The 16379-nt window shown below is 37.8% G+C and overlaps 1 protein-coding gene across 2 annotated transcripts in view; it reads left to right on the top strand.

Moving 5' to 3' along the window:
• FILIP1 (filamin A interacting protein 1) overlaps nt 1–16379 on the top strand; it is a 180181-nt gene that overhangs the window by 63408 nt on the left and 100394 nt on the right. For both annotated transcript variants that reach the window (XM_054569635.1, XM_054569634.1), the window contains exon 2: nt 12846–13127. In XM_054569635.1, coding sequence (XP_054425610.1) covers nt 12852–13127 — 276 coding nt within the window. In that variant the 5' untranslated portion in view covers nt 12846–12851. The remainder of the gene's footprint in view (nt 1–12845; nt 13128–16379) is intronic.

Raw genomic sequence — 16379 nt, 5'->3', positions numbered from 1 at the left:
GTGGGGAGGAATCTCAGGGGATCACTGGGGTGGGGTGTACAGTGTTAGCAGGTTAATGGAGAGTAACTGATTTGATTCCTGACACATCTGGCTAGCCAGGTTGAAGCACAAAAAAAGAAACAAAGGAACAGCGGCATGCACCAATGCTTCCATCCTCAGGAAGAGTTTAGGCCCTTGGCCTAACGTTATACAATTTAATTCCTCCCCATATGACCCAGGTACTTCTCAAGCTGCTGTCTTGAACCTGAAATGTGAAACAAGTGAGTTTGTGCATGAGCCCTTTAAGAACAGCATCTCCCATTGTCCTTCATCTCTCTGAGACATAATCTCAGTTAGTTTACAAAATCTGATATTACAGAGACTCCTCTTCCAGGCATTGGTGCTCTGGGCTGGGGAGTCTGGTGTGGGGCTTGGACTCCTTGTTCCTCAGAGGAGACAACTGTCGTTCAGATAATCCCACCATTTGTGAGTCACCACACTGGGTGTGAGTCCCAACCAGCATTTGTGCCTTCCCCTCAATCTGTCTCGATGTGGCTTCCTCTTTATTTCCTTAGTTATAGGAATTCTGTTCTTGTGGTTCTCAGTAATAGTTGTTCTGTCTATTTAGTTGTAATTTTGATGTGTTTGTGAGAGGAGGTGAGTTCGGAATCTATCTACTCCATCATCTTGACTCTTCTTAGACTATGACATATGTGAGGTAAGAATTTTTCTATTTTTATTATTTTATTTAAAATTTTTTGTGGGTGATTGCTTGTACCCAGCATGGTTCTTGTATGCTTGTTGTTTGGTATAATGTTTCACAAAAACAGTTTGTGGAATGAAATAAAACCCATAGTTCTCTAGCTTAGATAGGCAGAGGGTTAATAGGAACAGATCAGTGTGGTTTCTACCTCAACTATGAGGGGGGACCCCCAAAAACCGGAAATTATTTATAAAAAACTGTGTGTTTATTCTTACATGTTTAAACTTCAGTCACTTTCAAACTACTCTCCATTTAATGCAATACACCCATTGAGACATTTTTTCCACTTCTCAAAACGGTTTTTGAACTCATCGATTTTGATGCCTTCTACTGCTTCTGCTGTTTTTTGTTTCACCTCTTCTACATTGGCAAAATGTTTGCCTTTGAAGAATTTTTTCAGTTTCATGGGGAAACAAAAACAAAAAACAAAAAAGTAGCTTGGGGCAATATCAGGTGAATAGGGAGGGTCGGGCATGGGGTCACGCCGTTTTTGGTCAAAAACTGCTGAATACCCAGCGCAGTGTGGGCAGGTGCACTTGTAAATCACCCATCATGAAATGGGCAAATGTGTTGAAAGGGTCTTTAAAAAAATTCACTGAAGCCGAACGTAGCCTCTCACAACAATGCCAGCTGTTGTGAGTTGTAGGAACACTGGTAACAGATGAGTTCCTAGAACACTCACTTAGCGGGGGAACTCTGTACTACAAGGAGCTCACCCTTCTGAAGATAATTCTGATATTTTTGGGTCCCCCCTCATATTGCAGAACCTCCTCTCCACCTTCCTCAGATTAATTTAAGAGTTGGTTCCCAGCAGACGTCTATTAGGCCCTCCAAATGCTGTCTTGTCCCTGACCTGGCTTGAAGATCTCTTGAGGCCTCTGCCACCTGTGTTGGTTCCAGCAATGACCCAGCCCTCTAAGTGATTCTGCCATAGGCTGAAGTTTGAGAACCTCTGCTTCAGGCCTTCAGAGGAGCTTCTCTACTTGCAGTATGATCCTAGAGCTCTGGCGCCAGGTACAACCCTGGTCTTCCTGCTTCCCGACCTCAACACCAGGTTTTAGGAGCCAAGATATATCTGCTATGTAAACCCTGGGTTCAGTTTTGCTCTCCAGAAAAAAAGAACATTGGATTAAGACACGAAATAGGATCTTGGCACTTAGTAGTGGAGAAAAGGGGATTCAGGAATTTAGAATGTTGAGAGGGAAGAGGAGAAGAAAAACATGTCCCCAGATTTCTTGCCCTCCCTCTGCCACGGCTTATTTTACATAGAAGAAGAGCCTAGTAGTGGGTGTACTTTAAGATCTCTTGTCCTTGCCCTACCTTCAACCCAAACTTTTACCAATGGCTATTTCTATTTTAATTTCAATCACTAGGGTAAATAAAGACTAAGGAATACTGGATTAGGGTAATCAAGCTACTATATGATTTAAATTTAGCCAGGTTGATTACTTAACACCATCCTGAGATTCTGGAAGAGTGAGAGTTCAATAGATGGGTGAGGGCTTGGGGCACACTTCAGACAAGTCTGGACTAGGAAGGCCCCTTGTGGAGCAGAATGAGATCATGGGGATCTCAGTTTTACAATTTCAGTGAAAGACATAGGTGAGGAACACAGGTGGGAAAACAAGAAAGGTACTTGAGGGAGGAAGGTAAAGAGAGTCAGAGAAAGACAATGGATAGACTTGTATTTTTCCCTCTTTTCAAAAGCTCCTCATCATCCTCCTCTCAGAGGTGTCATGCAATGATTTCATTGTTGGAAAGTCCCTGCGTTCTGGTTGGTTCCAAGCCCCAGGTATGAATCTTATTTCTTAACTTTCTTTTTCAAAGCTAGAGCAGGAACAATAGCGGTGAGATTTAAAGGAAAACTACTTTACATCTATGGCTTTAAAGTCCTGTAGTACTTTATGGCTTATAAAACTGACGAGTATTATATTTCACAGTCAAGACATCCCATAAAACTCAAGGACATAATTCTAATACTTTATTTCTTTAAGACTGAATTCAACTTTGCTCTTTAGTTACTACCTCTTCTGTATTCCTTCCTCCAATCCCCGCCTGAGATAGAGAACTTAACCTGGATATTTCCTGGTAAGTTCAATTTTATTGGCTATTTTTTTTTCTTTTTTAGTTAAACTCAATACTCTTCGGTCAGTCCTAAAACAAATCAGAATTCCATTTCAGTCTTTTCTTTATCTCCTCCCAAGCTATTCACTTCATTTTGGGGGTGTCACACAAAAACTGTGCTTCATCTGTGAGGGGTGGGAGGCGAGAGGGGAAGTTTGCTAACATGCACAGGCTGGTGGAAGTGACCGCGTGGGAGCACCTCCGGTACCTGCCTTGCTGCTGTCAGGACTGGCCACGTAATTTAGGAGCCCACACATACGGGAAGTGGGGGGGGCGGCTCCAGTTAAAAAATAATTAAGAATTTCCAAAGAGCAACAACAGAGCATTAAACTGAGAGTGGGGCTCTGTGCACAGGTCATAAGCCTATGAAACCAGTCCTACCTGTGTTCCCTGTTATCATCTCCCAGCCTGGCTCCTGGTGAAGGTTATGACCATAGCTCTTTTGGGGAAGTGGCCTCTGTCTCCAGCTGTCTTGGAACCCTGCCATAACGCTCACAGGTGCTGTGCCTTCCATTTCTCCCTAGTGTGGGTGGTCTGCCTGGGTGACTCTTGTACTAGCATGCCAGCCATCTTTCCTAGCTACCTTCCACTCTCGCTGGGCGCTTGACCTCTTCTGTATCTCCTTCATACACTTGGTGGCCATCAGTCTCTATCATCCTCTTTGTACAGACACGTGCTGCTAAGTCTGTTGCTTGTCTGCACAGCCTATGGCATGACTAATGCCAGTGGAAATCCTCTGAAATTTTAGCATGTCAGGTTCTTCTACCATAGGTTCCCCAAACTTTGTGAAGGAGCCCTTTATATTTGTATCCTCTCTCAACTTATGTGGAAGAGAAGAATAGGATAGGTGGATAGATAGCATAGCTACTACATTAATGTTTTTCTCATTTTTTTCCTTCTCTGTTATTTTCAGCCATTTTTCTAATTTCCGTAAACTGGGGGAGGGAGTGGGAGTGGCAAAAATCATTTCCATTTCTGCCCCAGTTTATAGAAATTAGAAAGATGGCTGGAAATAAGAGATTCTAAATCAGGGTTGGCAAACTAAGGGAGGGGGTCAAACCCAGCCATACCCATCTGTTTATATATCATCTATGGCTGCTTTCATGCTACAATGGCAGAATTGAGTAGAGGGAATAGAGACCACATGACTTGCAAAGTCCAAGATATTAAATATTTACCTCTTTACAGGAAAAATTTTCTGACCCCTGTACTAGACAATCACAATTGAAAATAAAGTGTCTTTGCCTCTGGTGACACCTATGTGGGGCTGTGAAGTGGTGTTTGATGACCCCATAGTAAATCTGCCACAGACGAATGCTTCCTGCATCACTACTGCTAATAAATACTTTTATGTACGTACAGAGAGTAGAACAGGCATTATGATTTCACATACATGCAGTGGGTAGGAGGGGCATCATTGTTTTCATTGTGCGGTGAAAAAACTATGCATTGGAGAGGTAAAGCAACTTGTCCTGGATGACAGAAGTGAGTGTGGGGTAAGGGGCGGGAACTCAGCTCTCTTGATTCCTTGGAGCTAATGGCAAATGGTTCTGGGCGGATTCGGCATGTTAGGAAAACAAACGCTGAGGGTTCTGATGCATGACGTTGTGGACAACCTTAAGGTCCACTGTGGGGTTGGGTGGTATGCTGAGGTAGAGGGTAGAGAAGAGAGGTGTCTACGGATCCTTACGTGTTAGGAAAAAAATTATTCCAAAAGGTAGTGACTCAATTTCTTACATACTTCCTGCCCATACACTGAGTCTGTAACGTGGGCATTATGGCAGCATGACATTTTAGATAAATTAAATTTCTGATGCACCTTAATTAGCTAACCTCAAAATTCTCCTCTTTACTGTTTTTGCCAGCTTTGCAGTCATGGCAACTAAGTTTATGAAGATTGGTTGATTGACATAGAATTCACAGCCTCTTCACGCAGTATCCAAGTGATAAGCATCTGTAAACATCAGATATACATTTTTGATGACCATGTGGCTTCAGTTGCTTTCATAGAATGTGTTTCAATAGGAGTAATTTTTACTTCTCTTCTTGCTTGGTTATAAAGTAGCTATGCTCTGTTTTTAATTTAGGCTCCCTATACTCTGATTTAATCCAAGAGGTGCTCGGGGATGCTTAGAAAAGACAGAAGTCAGGAGGAGTTCAAAACAGACACAACCTGTGACCCCATACATTACAACTGATTTTAAGTTGTTCTGTTATGTTAAGAAATGGCCTAGAAGTTTAAAAGAAAAGGCATTTAAAGGACACCTGAATAAAGCTGGCATATGTGCAGGCACTAAGAATGTATGAAGTCATCGTCAGCACACAGGTATGTGCATTGTTCCATATTCTCCCCGCTCAGTATGAGCCAAACCACTGCACGTCTTTCTCCTCGTGGACCTAAGCGCATCTTGTTAATTTTGACCAGCAATTGTGATTTGCCTCATATTCCTTGAAAGTATAATAAAATTATTTGAGGATATTTTCTACATAAAGACAAACATTTTTTTCTAACAGGAAATTTTTTGCAGTTGGCTTACTAGAATAATCAGCTTCTGCACAAACTAGAATTTTCCTAATTTAAAACATCAGCTTAATTTATATCCAATTAAATAACAATTGTTATGCTTCTGGAGTCTTAGTGACTTTGCCAGTTCCAAAAAAGTCAAAAGTCAGAAGCACAATAGCAAAGTTTCTCTTTAGCTCCTTTGAAAACGTCGAGCACTGAGAAGTGTGAGAGCAGTGGGGGAGAAAATGTGGTCTTAGAAGAATAAGGTATGACACAAGTAGAAATTAGAGGGGAAAATCTCCTGGAATAGTAGGATTCTATATTAATCATTGCTATTTACAACTGTTTGGTGGATACGAGCCTCTCTGACTAAACATATTTCAGCCCCATGACAGGGTGAGTGGCTGTGGAATCATTTGTAAGGCAGTAGTTCTCTTGTGGTGGTAAAAACTTCTTCATGAACATGTAAAATCCAAACCTTTTAGTGCAGGCTTCCTAGGTACAGCCATATTGTTTTGGACTAATATCTAAATCTCTCTAAGCCTCACTTCTTATCTTCATAAGGAGAATAATTATAGTGCCTGCTTTATGGGTTGTTATCAGATTTTCTTGAGAGGATACTATAGATAAGTATACTTAACCCCAAGCTCAGAGCATAATAAGCTCTTTAGTAAATGTCAGTTATGATTATTCTTAATAAAGGTAATATTTAAGAATATTTGATCAAATATATACTGCCTGAGTTAAAATCTAAGTAAAGTATTTCTCTTTCTGGCTACAAATAAGTCTCTTTTGTTAGTGAAAAGGAAATGACTGATTCTTATATAATTCTAGGGTTGGGCCTTTTTAGAAGTGATGAAATCCAGGAAGGAAGTATAGTCCTGGCTCACCAAAAATCTGGTACTTTTCCAGAGATGTTCTTCTTGTCAGATGATAAAACAAATATTTGCAACTCTAATTAAATTAGATGATGGCATTCTTCAGAGACCCACAGGTACTATTAAAATGTATGAAAAAAAATATTTTATATATGTAGAAAGAATATAGGTAAAATTTACTAGAAATCTTAAATTTGAGGACCTTCCTCTTTTTTATGTAATCAGTGACTATGGATTATATACTATATCTAGTGGAATAGTGACATCAGAATTATAATAATAAAATATTATAAATAAAACAATATTTGAAATGTATTCGAGGTTAAAGGATGAGTCATTGATGTTGAAAATGCCAGAAAAAAATTGTCATGTTGTCATTACTTTATAAAATATTATATTTATAGGTGGTTAACTGCTTTTCTCTTTATTATAATAGACAGTAGCCTTATTTTTGCAAGGCAGTAAAAAAGAAAAAGAACACTACATTATAGATGCTAGAAGGGATACCCTTTTTATCAAAATATTGGTCAGAGAGGTCACTCTATTTTACAGTCAAAGTTTTAAAACCCTCAAATGGTACATTTATTTAGACTCGTGTATCTAATGTAAAAAGATTCCTTATTTCATGGTAGATCCCTGGTCTATTCCTGTGTTTTATTTTTCTTTTTCTAGAAATCTTTTCCAGGTCTGCTGTTATCTTTCTTGAAGGATATTAAAAAGAATTTCATAAGATATTTCACCATGGTATTAGGCTAGGGTAGAATAATATTTTTTATTTTGCCACAGTTATAATATTTTCCTTGAACTTTTGATTACAACATCACTGCAGTGACTTCAAGAAAATCCCTTTTCTTGAATTTTAACATTCATGAAATTATTTGGAGAATTTTCATTTGGTCTGAATAGATCTGTCCTAGTAGAAAGAAAAGACCTTAAATAAACAAAAATTCTGGATATTTTGAGGATTTTATGAGTATAGGTAATCAGAATTTTAAAAAATCCCTTCACATAGCTTGTTGCATAAGTAAGATGAAGAAAATTTTTTTTTAATTGTTAAGGAAGCTCTGAGTGATGTGGCTCAGTTGGTTGGGCATGATCCCACAAAGTGAAAAGTTCATGGTTTGTATTTTTTCTGTCTTATCTAAAATCTTTGTCTAACCCAAGGTCATAAAGATTCTCTCCCAGCCCTGACCAGTGTTGCTCAGCGGGCTGGGTATCTTCCTGCAAAGGGAAAGGTCAGGTCACGGGCTGGATTCCTGGTCAGGGCACGTGCCTGGGTTGCAGTTTGGTACCCAGTTGGGGCACATATGAGAGGCAACTGATCCACGTTTCTCTCTTGCATTGATATTCCTTTCTTATTCCATTCCATTTTGTTCTCTCTGAAAACAAACAAATAAATACTTTTTAAAAATTGTAAAGGACACTTAAGGCAGATTTAGTAACACTTATGAATAGTCTTTGCTATTGGAATGAGTAATGATCTCATGAGAAATGCTTGAACATTTTGTGAGTTGGGATATTTATAACTAGATTTACCCAAGTAAATAAAATATGCAGAGGGACTAATATGGCGTTAATAGAGAAGGAACTAGTTGATTCGATTGGTCTTTTACATCTTAAAATTCACATAAAACTAGAACAGATGTTTTCTTTTGCTTTCAGTTTTGGGTGCTTTGGGTATTGTCATTTATGTCTAAAGAAAGAATCAGGCCAGTTCCATGCTAATGGCCTGGAAGCCCCACTGGTAGAGGCCTCTTGCCAGGCCACGCTGTCAAGAGTAGGCTTTTCTGTGCTTGTGTGCTTTCCTTTTTACCAGATACTATAATTAGGCTTTGTAATTCTATAAAGTAATTTAAAAATAGAAGTTATATAAATAAAATTATTGTGACATTTCACCCTATGCACTAAGATAGGTTCTTGAAAAACTATATAGATAAAATAAAACCAGGGACAGACAGGAGCTGAATAGTTGAGAAGCATAGGAAAGCGGCCAAAACCCAATTTATGCAGAAAAGAAGTTTTTGTTGGTGGTAGAAATGGAAGTATTGTGACTTGCGTTGAATCATAACATGAAAAGGCAAATCTGAAAGGAGGCAAGAGAAGGAGTGAAAATGCTGAGGAAAATTCAAGGTCACAATTTGCAGGAACTAATAATGAAGATGGGAACTAGGTTCGGTATTTAACTGCTGTAGACTTCTTTATTTTTTTCTTTTTCTCGTTCAAATGCTCTAGAAATACTTGTTAGTTCAGCATAAATGATCCAATGCCATGATAAACATTTTCTGATTCCTCGGATACCATTCATTGAGGGTATGGTCTGGTAATATTGCCTAATGTAAGGGGAGGGAAAACAGAAGAGAGACGATGGCAGATGAAAGAGGGAGGGTTGAAATAACATTTGGTCTTTCTTTTCTTCACACCTTAGTCAGCAAATCCCATGCAAAGTATTGCTGACTAATTACTACAAAAGGAAAAGTAAGTATATTTCATGAACTATGTTAGGATAGTTTACTTATTAAAGAGAAGAATCTGTGCCCCAACTTACATTGATTAAAAATAAAGATTGCAGCCCTGGTGAGGTGGCTTGTTTGATTGGAGTGCTGTCCTGTTCACCAAAAGTTTGCAGGTTTGATCCCCTGCTGGGGCGTGCACGGGAGGCAACTGCTTGGTGTTTCTCTCCCACATTGATCTTTCTGTGTCTCTGAAGTCAATAAACATATCCTTGTGTGAGGATTAAAAAAATATTACAAATCTGATGTGAATCTTCAGTTTATTTAAGCCACTTTCTTGAGAACTTTCTTTGAAGAGTATGAGCTAAGTGAAGCAAAGGCATTCTTGGCTTCTTTCAGAAAGTTTATTGTCTACATGTCCCAAACTTGCAGTCATATGATCAACTATTAAGAAGCCTGCAGGGTGCCAGATGCCTTTTCTGTTACCTGTCTGTGCTCCTCTAAGCACAATGGATAGGATTTGGCCAACTCTGATTAAATGTTTATTATTGTTCAGCTCTAGGGCTTTTTACACAATAAATCTACAATGGTCCCTGTTCAGACTTTGCATCCTGTTTTTATAACCTGTTTCCTTAATAATTGACCAGGTTCCTTCTCAAGAAGATTTTTAAACGATTCATCATTTTACAAGTTCTGCAGTAGGATAATGATTTTTAGAAAATGTATTTTTACTTAGCAAACTAATTTCTGTTGCTGTGTGAGTTTTGCAGTGTTTATGGAGGAAGATTTATGGATTTCTCCTACTTTGTAGTGTGAAGTGAAAAAAACATTGCCTTAGTAAGCATTTGTAAATTTCTCTGGATCATCTGATTTACAGGCTGTACTTCTCTCTTTCAGTTTGCATGTGTTTAAGAATTTAGAGAATGCCATATAGTGAGGAGGTATTTAGAATCACACTTGGGTTCAAATCCTTGTTTTTCTATTCACTAGGAGTGGCTGTGTAATCTAGAAAAATATATTTAATCTCTTTAAATCTTAGAGGCCTCATCTATAAAACTGAGAATAATAGCACTCACTTCATAGGGTTGATGTGAATATTAATTTAAGTGAGATGCTATATGTAGAATTCTTAGCACACTGTGTAACACTTAAGAAACAATAAGTGAGGGCTATTATAGTAAGGAAGAGTGTGAATGTCACTAAATTCATTGTAGTCTGAATATTTTCTTCTTACAAAGCAGAAAAAAAGTATTTTAATGCAGACATTATTGATGACAGACTTGGTTATGCTATTGAGAACTTATGTTTTTCTCCCTCTTACAGGTTGCCTAATTTCTTCCTAACGCATTTATTGACTAGTTTGTTGTCTGAGTACTTTTGCAGTCTTGAGACAGAACAGGTACTGCCTGCTGATTTTATGGCGGAGATAAAGATAGTAGACCTTATTTGGCTTACCAAGAATGGACTAACATACATGTGCCCGTGTCAGAGGAAAAGCAATTAATGTGAAATTTCTATGTCATTGAGGAAAATCATTTCCTAAGACATCAACATCATGGTTCTAGCACATGAGATTTTCCATCAGCCAAAGTAAATTAAAGTGGAAGAGAATAGGAAACTCAAGCTTTTGACCCGATATAATATAGCTAGATAATTCTAAAATATGTTTTTCTATAATTAATTAATTCAATAATTAATGTTGTTTAATACAATTTTGTAAAAGCTATTAATGTTACAAAAATTTATTTTAAAATATTAATATCAGGCTGAAACTTTTAGAAAGAACTAAATGTAAGAGAGTTGGCGCTAAGGAAATACCACTTTCTGCATGTTTGCAAATAAAAGTTTAATTGAGTATGTAAATGCACATAACGTACATATAATTATGCATTTGCCCTATTTTAGGAATATCCTAGTGCTGTAGATACTTTAAAATATACTGAAAATCCAGGGAAATAAGATATAAGCACATGCTATAGTCAAATACAAATTCTGTGTATGATTAAGGCTAAGAGAAATTAAATTTAGTACATCACTCCTCACTTCCTGTGCTTTAAGAACTATTGTCTGGAATTTATATTAACTCATGATCTAAACTGAAGTTGTCAAATCAATATTTGACGTACCATTCCAAAGAGCCTTAAGATCTTATAGAGAAAGTTATTTCAGATAAAAGGAATTCACATGTGGTATGGAGTCGTAGGGAGTCACAATTCAATTTGGGAAGTCCATGTGTCTTAGTTGTGATGTGTAACAGGTCAAGAGTTAAATTCAAAAATTTTTATTCATCACCTTTTTTTTTTTTTTTTGGCTTGGAGCTTAAGTCAGCCCACTCTGCCCACAAACAAGCTGTGATGAAATACAGTAGGTCTGCTCCGAAGTGCCCTGGCTTCCATTACAAAGAAACATCTATTCTTTGTTCATCAGAGAAGCACAAAAGATGCTCTAAAATTCCAAGAACAAATCACTGAGTTAACCAGAAACCTGGGTGCCAGCGTCAAAGACCACCCCTTCTTTTATGTTGTTCACGGTTAGGGTGCTGTAGAAAGTTCACCCCTGCCCCCCCCAACACACACACACACAATATGAGTGGAGTTCAAAAAAAGGAGCATGAATGTAGATTTCAAGATTTGTTGGAAGAATTGACTATTTGCTATCTGAAAGGAAACACCACACCATATTTATTTTTCTATTATAAACCTACTATTTTGAAAAGCTTTCCTTAGTTTGTCAAGTATGATGGGTTCATAAAGGAAATTTACTTTTAGAAAATCTGGCTGCTTAGTTGTTCAGAAAAAGAACTATTTATATTGTGAGTTTTAAATAAGCCCATGCACTAAGCTACTATATTTAAGAGTTTGGATAAATTTTGTAGTACAGCTCCCAGGATATCAGAGCTCTCTTTGCAGCACTTTGAATCCTAGCTTTTGGGTTCAGTATGTTTGTATTAATAACATAGCTGTTAGTCAAGCCCTTTTGCTCAGAGACTGACAGATAATATGTAAAACATTCATCACGGAACGACTCAAAGTTGCTCCCCATGGGACGAGTTCACTGCTGCTTTGTCTTTTTTCTTTATTTTACCTCAAAGTATACTTTTCAAATTTTTGGTTTTGTAATTGATGTTTTCTCCCAATTCTTTGTACTCTTTTTCTTATTACTGTAAATGACTGACATAAAAAATACACATACACACACCTGATTTTGAAAAAAAGGCTACTGGAAAAATAGGATTACATATCGCTAAATACTGCACCACCCTCTTCCCTTTGCTTTTCCCTTTTTCTTTCTCCATTTCAAGCCCCCTCCACCCTTTGTGAATTTCTCTGCACACAGCGACTTCCATTTGATTCCTGACAGGGTCAGAGGTTTGAATTTTCTGATGGACTTAACTTAGAATCACTTTTAAAAATAAACTTTTTATTTTACAGCACATTTAGATTCACAGAATTGTTGCAAGGTGATAATGGGGGTTCCCAAATACCCCCCACCCAATTTCCTCTATAATTAACACCTTATATTAGTATGATACATTTGTTACAATGAATAAACCAATATTGATATATTGTAATTGAATAAAGCTCATAATTTGTTCATATTTCCTCGATTTTCCCCTAATGTCTTTTCAGTGTTCCAGGGGGCCATACTACATTTAGTTTGCATAGGTCCTTAGGCCCTGCTTAGCTGTGTCAGTTTTTCAGATTTTCCTTGTTTTTGATTACATTGATAGTTTTAAAGAGCATTGGTCAAGAATTTTGTAGAGTGTCTCTCAATTTGGATCTGTTTGATGTTTTTCTCATTATTAGACTTGAGTAATGTTTTGAGGGAGGAAGATCACAAATTTATCACTTCCTGTCAAAGATACATATCATCAACAGGACTCAGGACTGTTGATGTTGACCTTGATCATTTGGCTTGAGATATTTGTCAGATTAGAATCATATTTTCACTATTTCTTGGAGACCATCAAAGCATTTTCCTGAAGATTTTAATGATACATTAATTAAAGCTATAAGGAAGCTAACTGGGACTGATCTTTTGATTTTTCTTTATTGGTGGTGTTGTAAAGCTGTAATAAGTTTTTAAATAGTTAGAAAAAAATAATTACAATGGTTGTAAAAACATCTAATCTTTTTTTGTGTTAGGTGGGAATGAGATCCAGAAACCAGGGTGGTGAAAGTTCATCCAACGGGCATATCTCCTGCCCCAAATCCTCCATCATAAGCAATGTCGATGATAAAAGTCTCTCAGAAGATGCAAAAAAGAAGAACAAATCAAATAGAAAGGAGGATGATGTCATGGCCTCAGGAACCGTCAAACGACACCTAAAACCATCTGGAGAAAGTGAAAAAAAGAATAAGAAATCCTTGGAGTTATCCAAAGAAGACCTCATCCAGCTACTCAGTATAATGGAAGGAGAGTTGCAGGTAGTGTCAAATTTTCTCAACTATTGTGTTTCTAGTTACTGAACTGTAAAATAAGAGACTACAAACTAGTTTGTCTCATTAGATTACAAACTTCATGAGGAAAAAGGCAAGGTTTTTCTTACACATTTCTAAATCCCTGGTGCCTGGCCCTGGTTTGCACTGTGTATATTATTGTTGAATGAATGAATAAATGAGTAGATGCTGATTCCAGCTCCAAGCTTCTCTGGGGCAGAAAATTTCTTCATGATATGATTTTGGTAATAATTTAACACAGGTCCCTATACTTAGTAGTAGGTAATCAATGAGCTCATTTAATTTAGCCTTTGAGTATGGCTAAAAACTGGGGAAAAATCATGGTTATTAGATGACAGAGTCAAGATAAGTGCTATTTTTTATTTTTTCCAGAAGATAGAGTACAAGAGAGATAAAGGAAAAGAAAGACGGAGGAAGAAAGGAAGGGAAAAGAGAAAGAAGGCTTTGTTTAAACCAGCCTTACAGTTACCTTATTTTTTGTAACCTTCAACTTTAATTTTCTATAATGTCATAAGGATTGAGATGCACACAAATAAGCAGAGCAACGTATTGTGAAGACCTGATACTTTCACAAAGCATTTCAAGTCTATTACCTCATTCAATCTCAATAAAATTGTGGGTGTCATTATCTATATTTTACAGTGAGGAAACTGAGGCTCAGAAGGGTTAAGGGCTTGTCCAGATCTCATCTTAGGCCTCCTGATTCTTGGCCCAGTGTTCTTTCTGCAGCCCGTCCTCACAGCCTTCTGAGGCTATCTGGGCCATGTCCTCATCTGTAAGTTTTTAAGGATCCAAGAGGAGCTGGGATCTTTCTGAGTTCCTGAGCGCTAGACAATTATATCTGTGGAAGTGGGGAAACCATAACTTTTTTTTTTTTGGTGTGTGTTGGGGTAGGGTGGAGGAGATGACTTAAGAATGGAGTTTCTGTTTTCTTTTTTGTTTTTATCCATTTCTTAGCTTTCATGAGCCTCTAGGGCAGCAATTTTTAACCATGTATGCTGGCAGTTTTGAAAATAATGCAATACCTGACTATTTAGTTTGGGGCACTGACCTATTTTCCCTTAGATTGTCAAATTAAACAACAACAACAACAACAACAACAACCAACACAACAATAGCTGTCCAGTGTGAATGAATCAAAATTATACCTATTTTTTTGGACAGATTGGCAAAAAATATATTTTTTGGTGTGCTGCAGAATTTTAGTAGTTTGTGTGCCATGAAATGAAAAAGGTTGAAAATAGCAGCTAGGGGAATAATAATAATGATTGTGTGAGATAAAACCTTTGTTTGGTGCTATTAGCATCAGAGATATTATTTTAAACCTACCCTAAACTAGGGTGGGCTCCCCTGATCTGTTCCTGCCCTTGTCTGTGTGTGCACATAGATAAGAAAACTTTTTGGGTAAAGGGAAATAGAAAACACAACAGAGCTCAAATTAAAAAAAAAGAAAAAGATAAACATGATTGAGCTTACCAGTTACCTGTGGATAAAATCACATTTGCATTTCTCAACAAAGGATGAAATTTTCCAGAGCGCCATCATTAATGAAAATAGCTGCACCTCTCCCAGAAATGTGGTTAATGTTTTGTGTATTAACATTTATTGTGTAAGGAGGTAGAATTTATTAGTTCAGCTTTTTAAGCTGCCCTAGCAGACATTACTAACCAGAGTGGAAGGCAGAATGGTTGCTTTAGAAATAAAAATCAATGCTATCAGCTTACTTCTTTCCACTCTGTGTAAGCCCACATGCCCAGGATATCAAAGAAATTACGAGGAGACTCCAAAGGAACACATTTTGCTCTCCATTAATTTTTATGAACACAAGATACCTTACCTTACACAGTAGATGTAAATAAGTAATAAATAAGTAAATAACAAGTAAAAATATAAGATATTTGTGAGGGCGGTAGTGAAGGGAAAAAGACATGAAAGATCTGATATTTTTAACGAAATTCCATGGTGCATTCATTTGCAAAGCAAATAATTCATCCTCCATATACTTATATGCACACACATACATGTGCCAGTATGTGTTCTTATAAATGCAGATTTTGCAATATTAGATTTGTTAAAAATGAGGGTGTGCCTATGTTTACAGCTGTAGATAGATGTTCTTGTACCTGACACCTGTACTTCATTAACATTGTCCCTTGGGTGTGTGTCTGTTGCAGCTGAGAGTGGGAGGCAGTTGGCATTAGCAACCATGAGTGGGCTGCTAAAAATGTGGCAGCTCTGAACCAGGTTTTCAAGATTAAAGATAAGAAAAAAAAAATCTATCTAAAGATTTGGCATTGAGAGGAGAGGTAAGTTCCCCCAGCTTGGGCCTGTGTGCATTTAGCTCAACATGTATGAGCATTTAGTGAGTTGTCGCTCAGAGGCCACCCATTGCTCTCCCTTTATGGACTGGCTGTATGTGACTTGTGTATTCTTACTCTGGAGGTGGTGTTTGTTCCAAGGTTCTCTAAAATATTGGGACTGCCAGACATCTTTGAGGTAACTCATTTACCCATTTTACACCATATTTGTGAAACTGACACTCAGATAAGTTATGTGACTTGCCAAGGTTGCTCAGCAATTTAGTTATATTTTCTCTAGACTTAAATTCCCTGTCTTTCAGTCCAGTGTCCCCACCGCTAAATCATTTACACTGTAGGGATGTTCAAGGGTGGGTTCTATTATACTCATTCTTCACCTCCAGAATTTCTTAGTAGACTTACATTGTGAACTTTGGGGCTGAAGCCATTCTGTGAAAAGACAAAGCCTTTTTTGGGTAAGAGAAATAGAGTTAAGAGGAATCTTTCACATCAAGGCAGTGGAATATGAGCTAAGCCTTTAAGTTCAGTTGTGGTCTGGATAGTGAGAAAAATGGGGACGACAGCAGCACCACGTGGCCACAAGCTGGGCACAGCACCACTGCGGGGGCTTCATGTTCAGTACTCCATGAGGCCTGTGCCCTGAAGCTGTGTGACAGCTTAGCCTTGAGGGGACTGGAACTGCTAACCAAAATGAATAGGGTGACTCACAGAGAAAAGAACTTATATTGGGTTGGCCAAAAAGTCCCTTACATTTTTTCCATAAACTGAAAGACACGTTTTCCATTTTCACCAATAACTTTACTGATTTGAATATTTTGAATATGTCGGCTACCTCCCTCTATTGGCTGCTCGTGGGCAGGGGCCAGGGGTGCTGCATAAACATCCTCCGATGCATAAGACA

This window comes from Pteronotus mesoamericanus, unplaced genomic scaffold (assembly GCF_021234165.1).
Source record: "Pteronotus mesoamericanus isolate MK-2021 breed Mesoamerican mustached bat unplaced genomic scaffold, CSHL_Meso_final contig_20, whole genome shotgun sequence".
Lineage (NCBI taxonomy): Eukaryota > Metazoa > Chordata > Mammalia > Chiroptera > Mormoopidae > Pteronotus > Pteronotus mesoamericanus.
The sequence above is the reverse complement of the archived record's forward strand: the minus strand, read 5'-3'. Positions and strand labels throughout refer to the sequence as shown.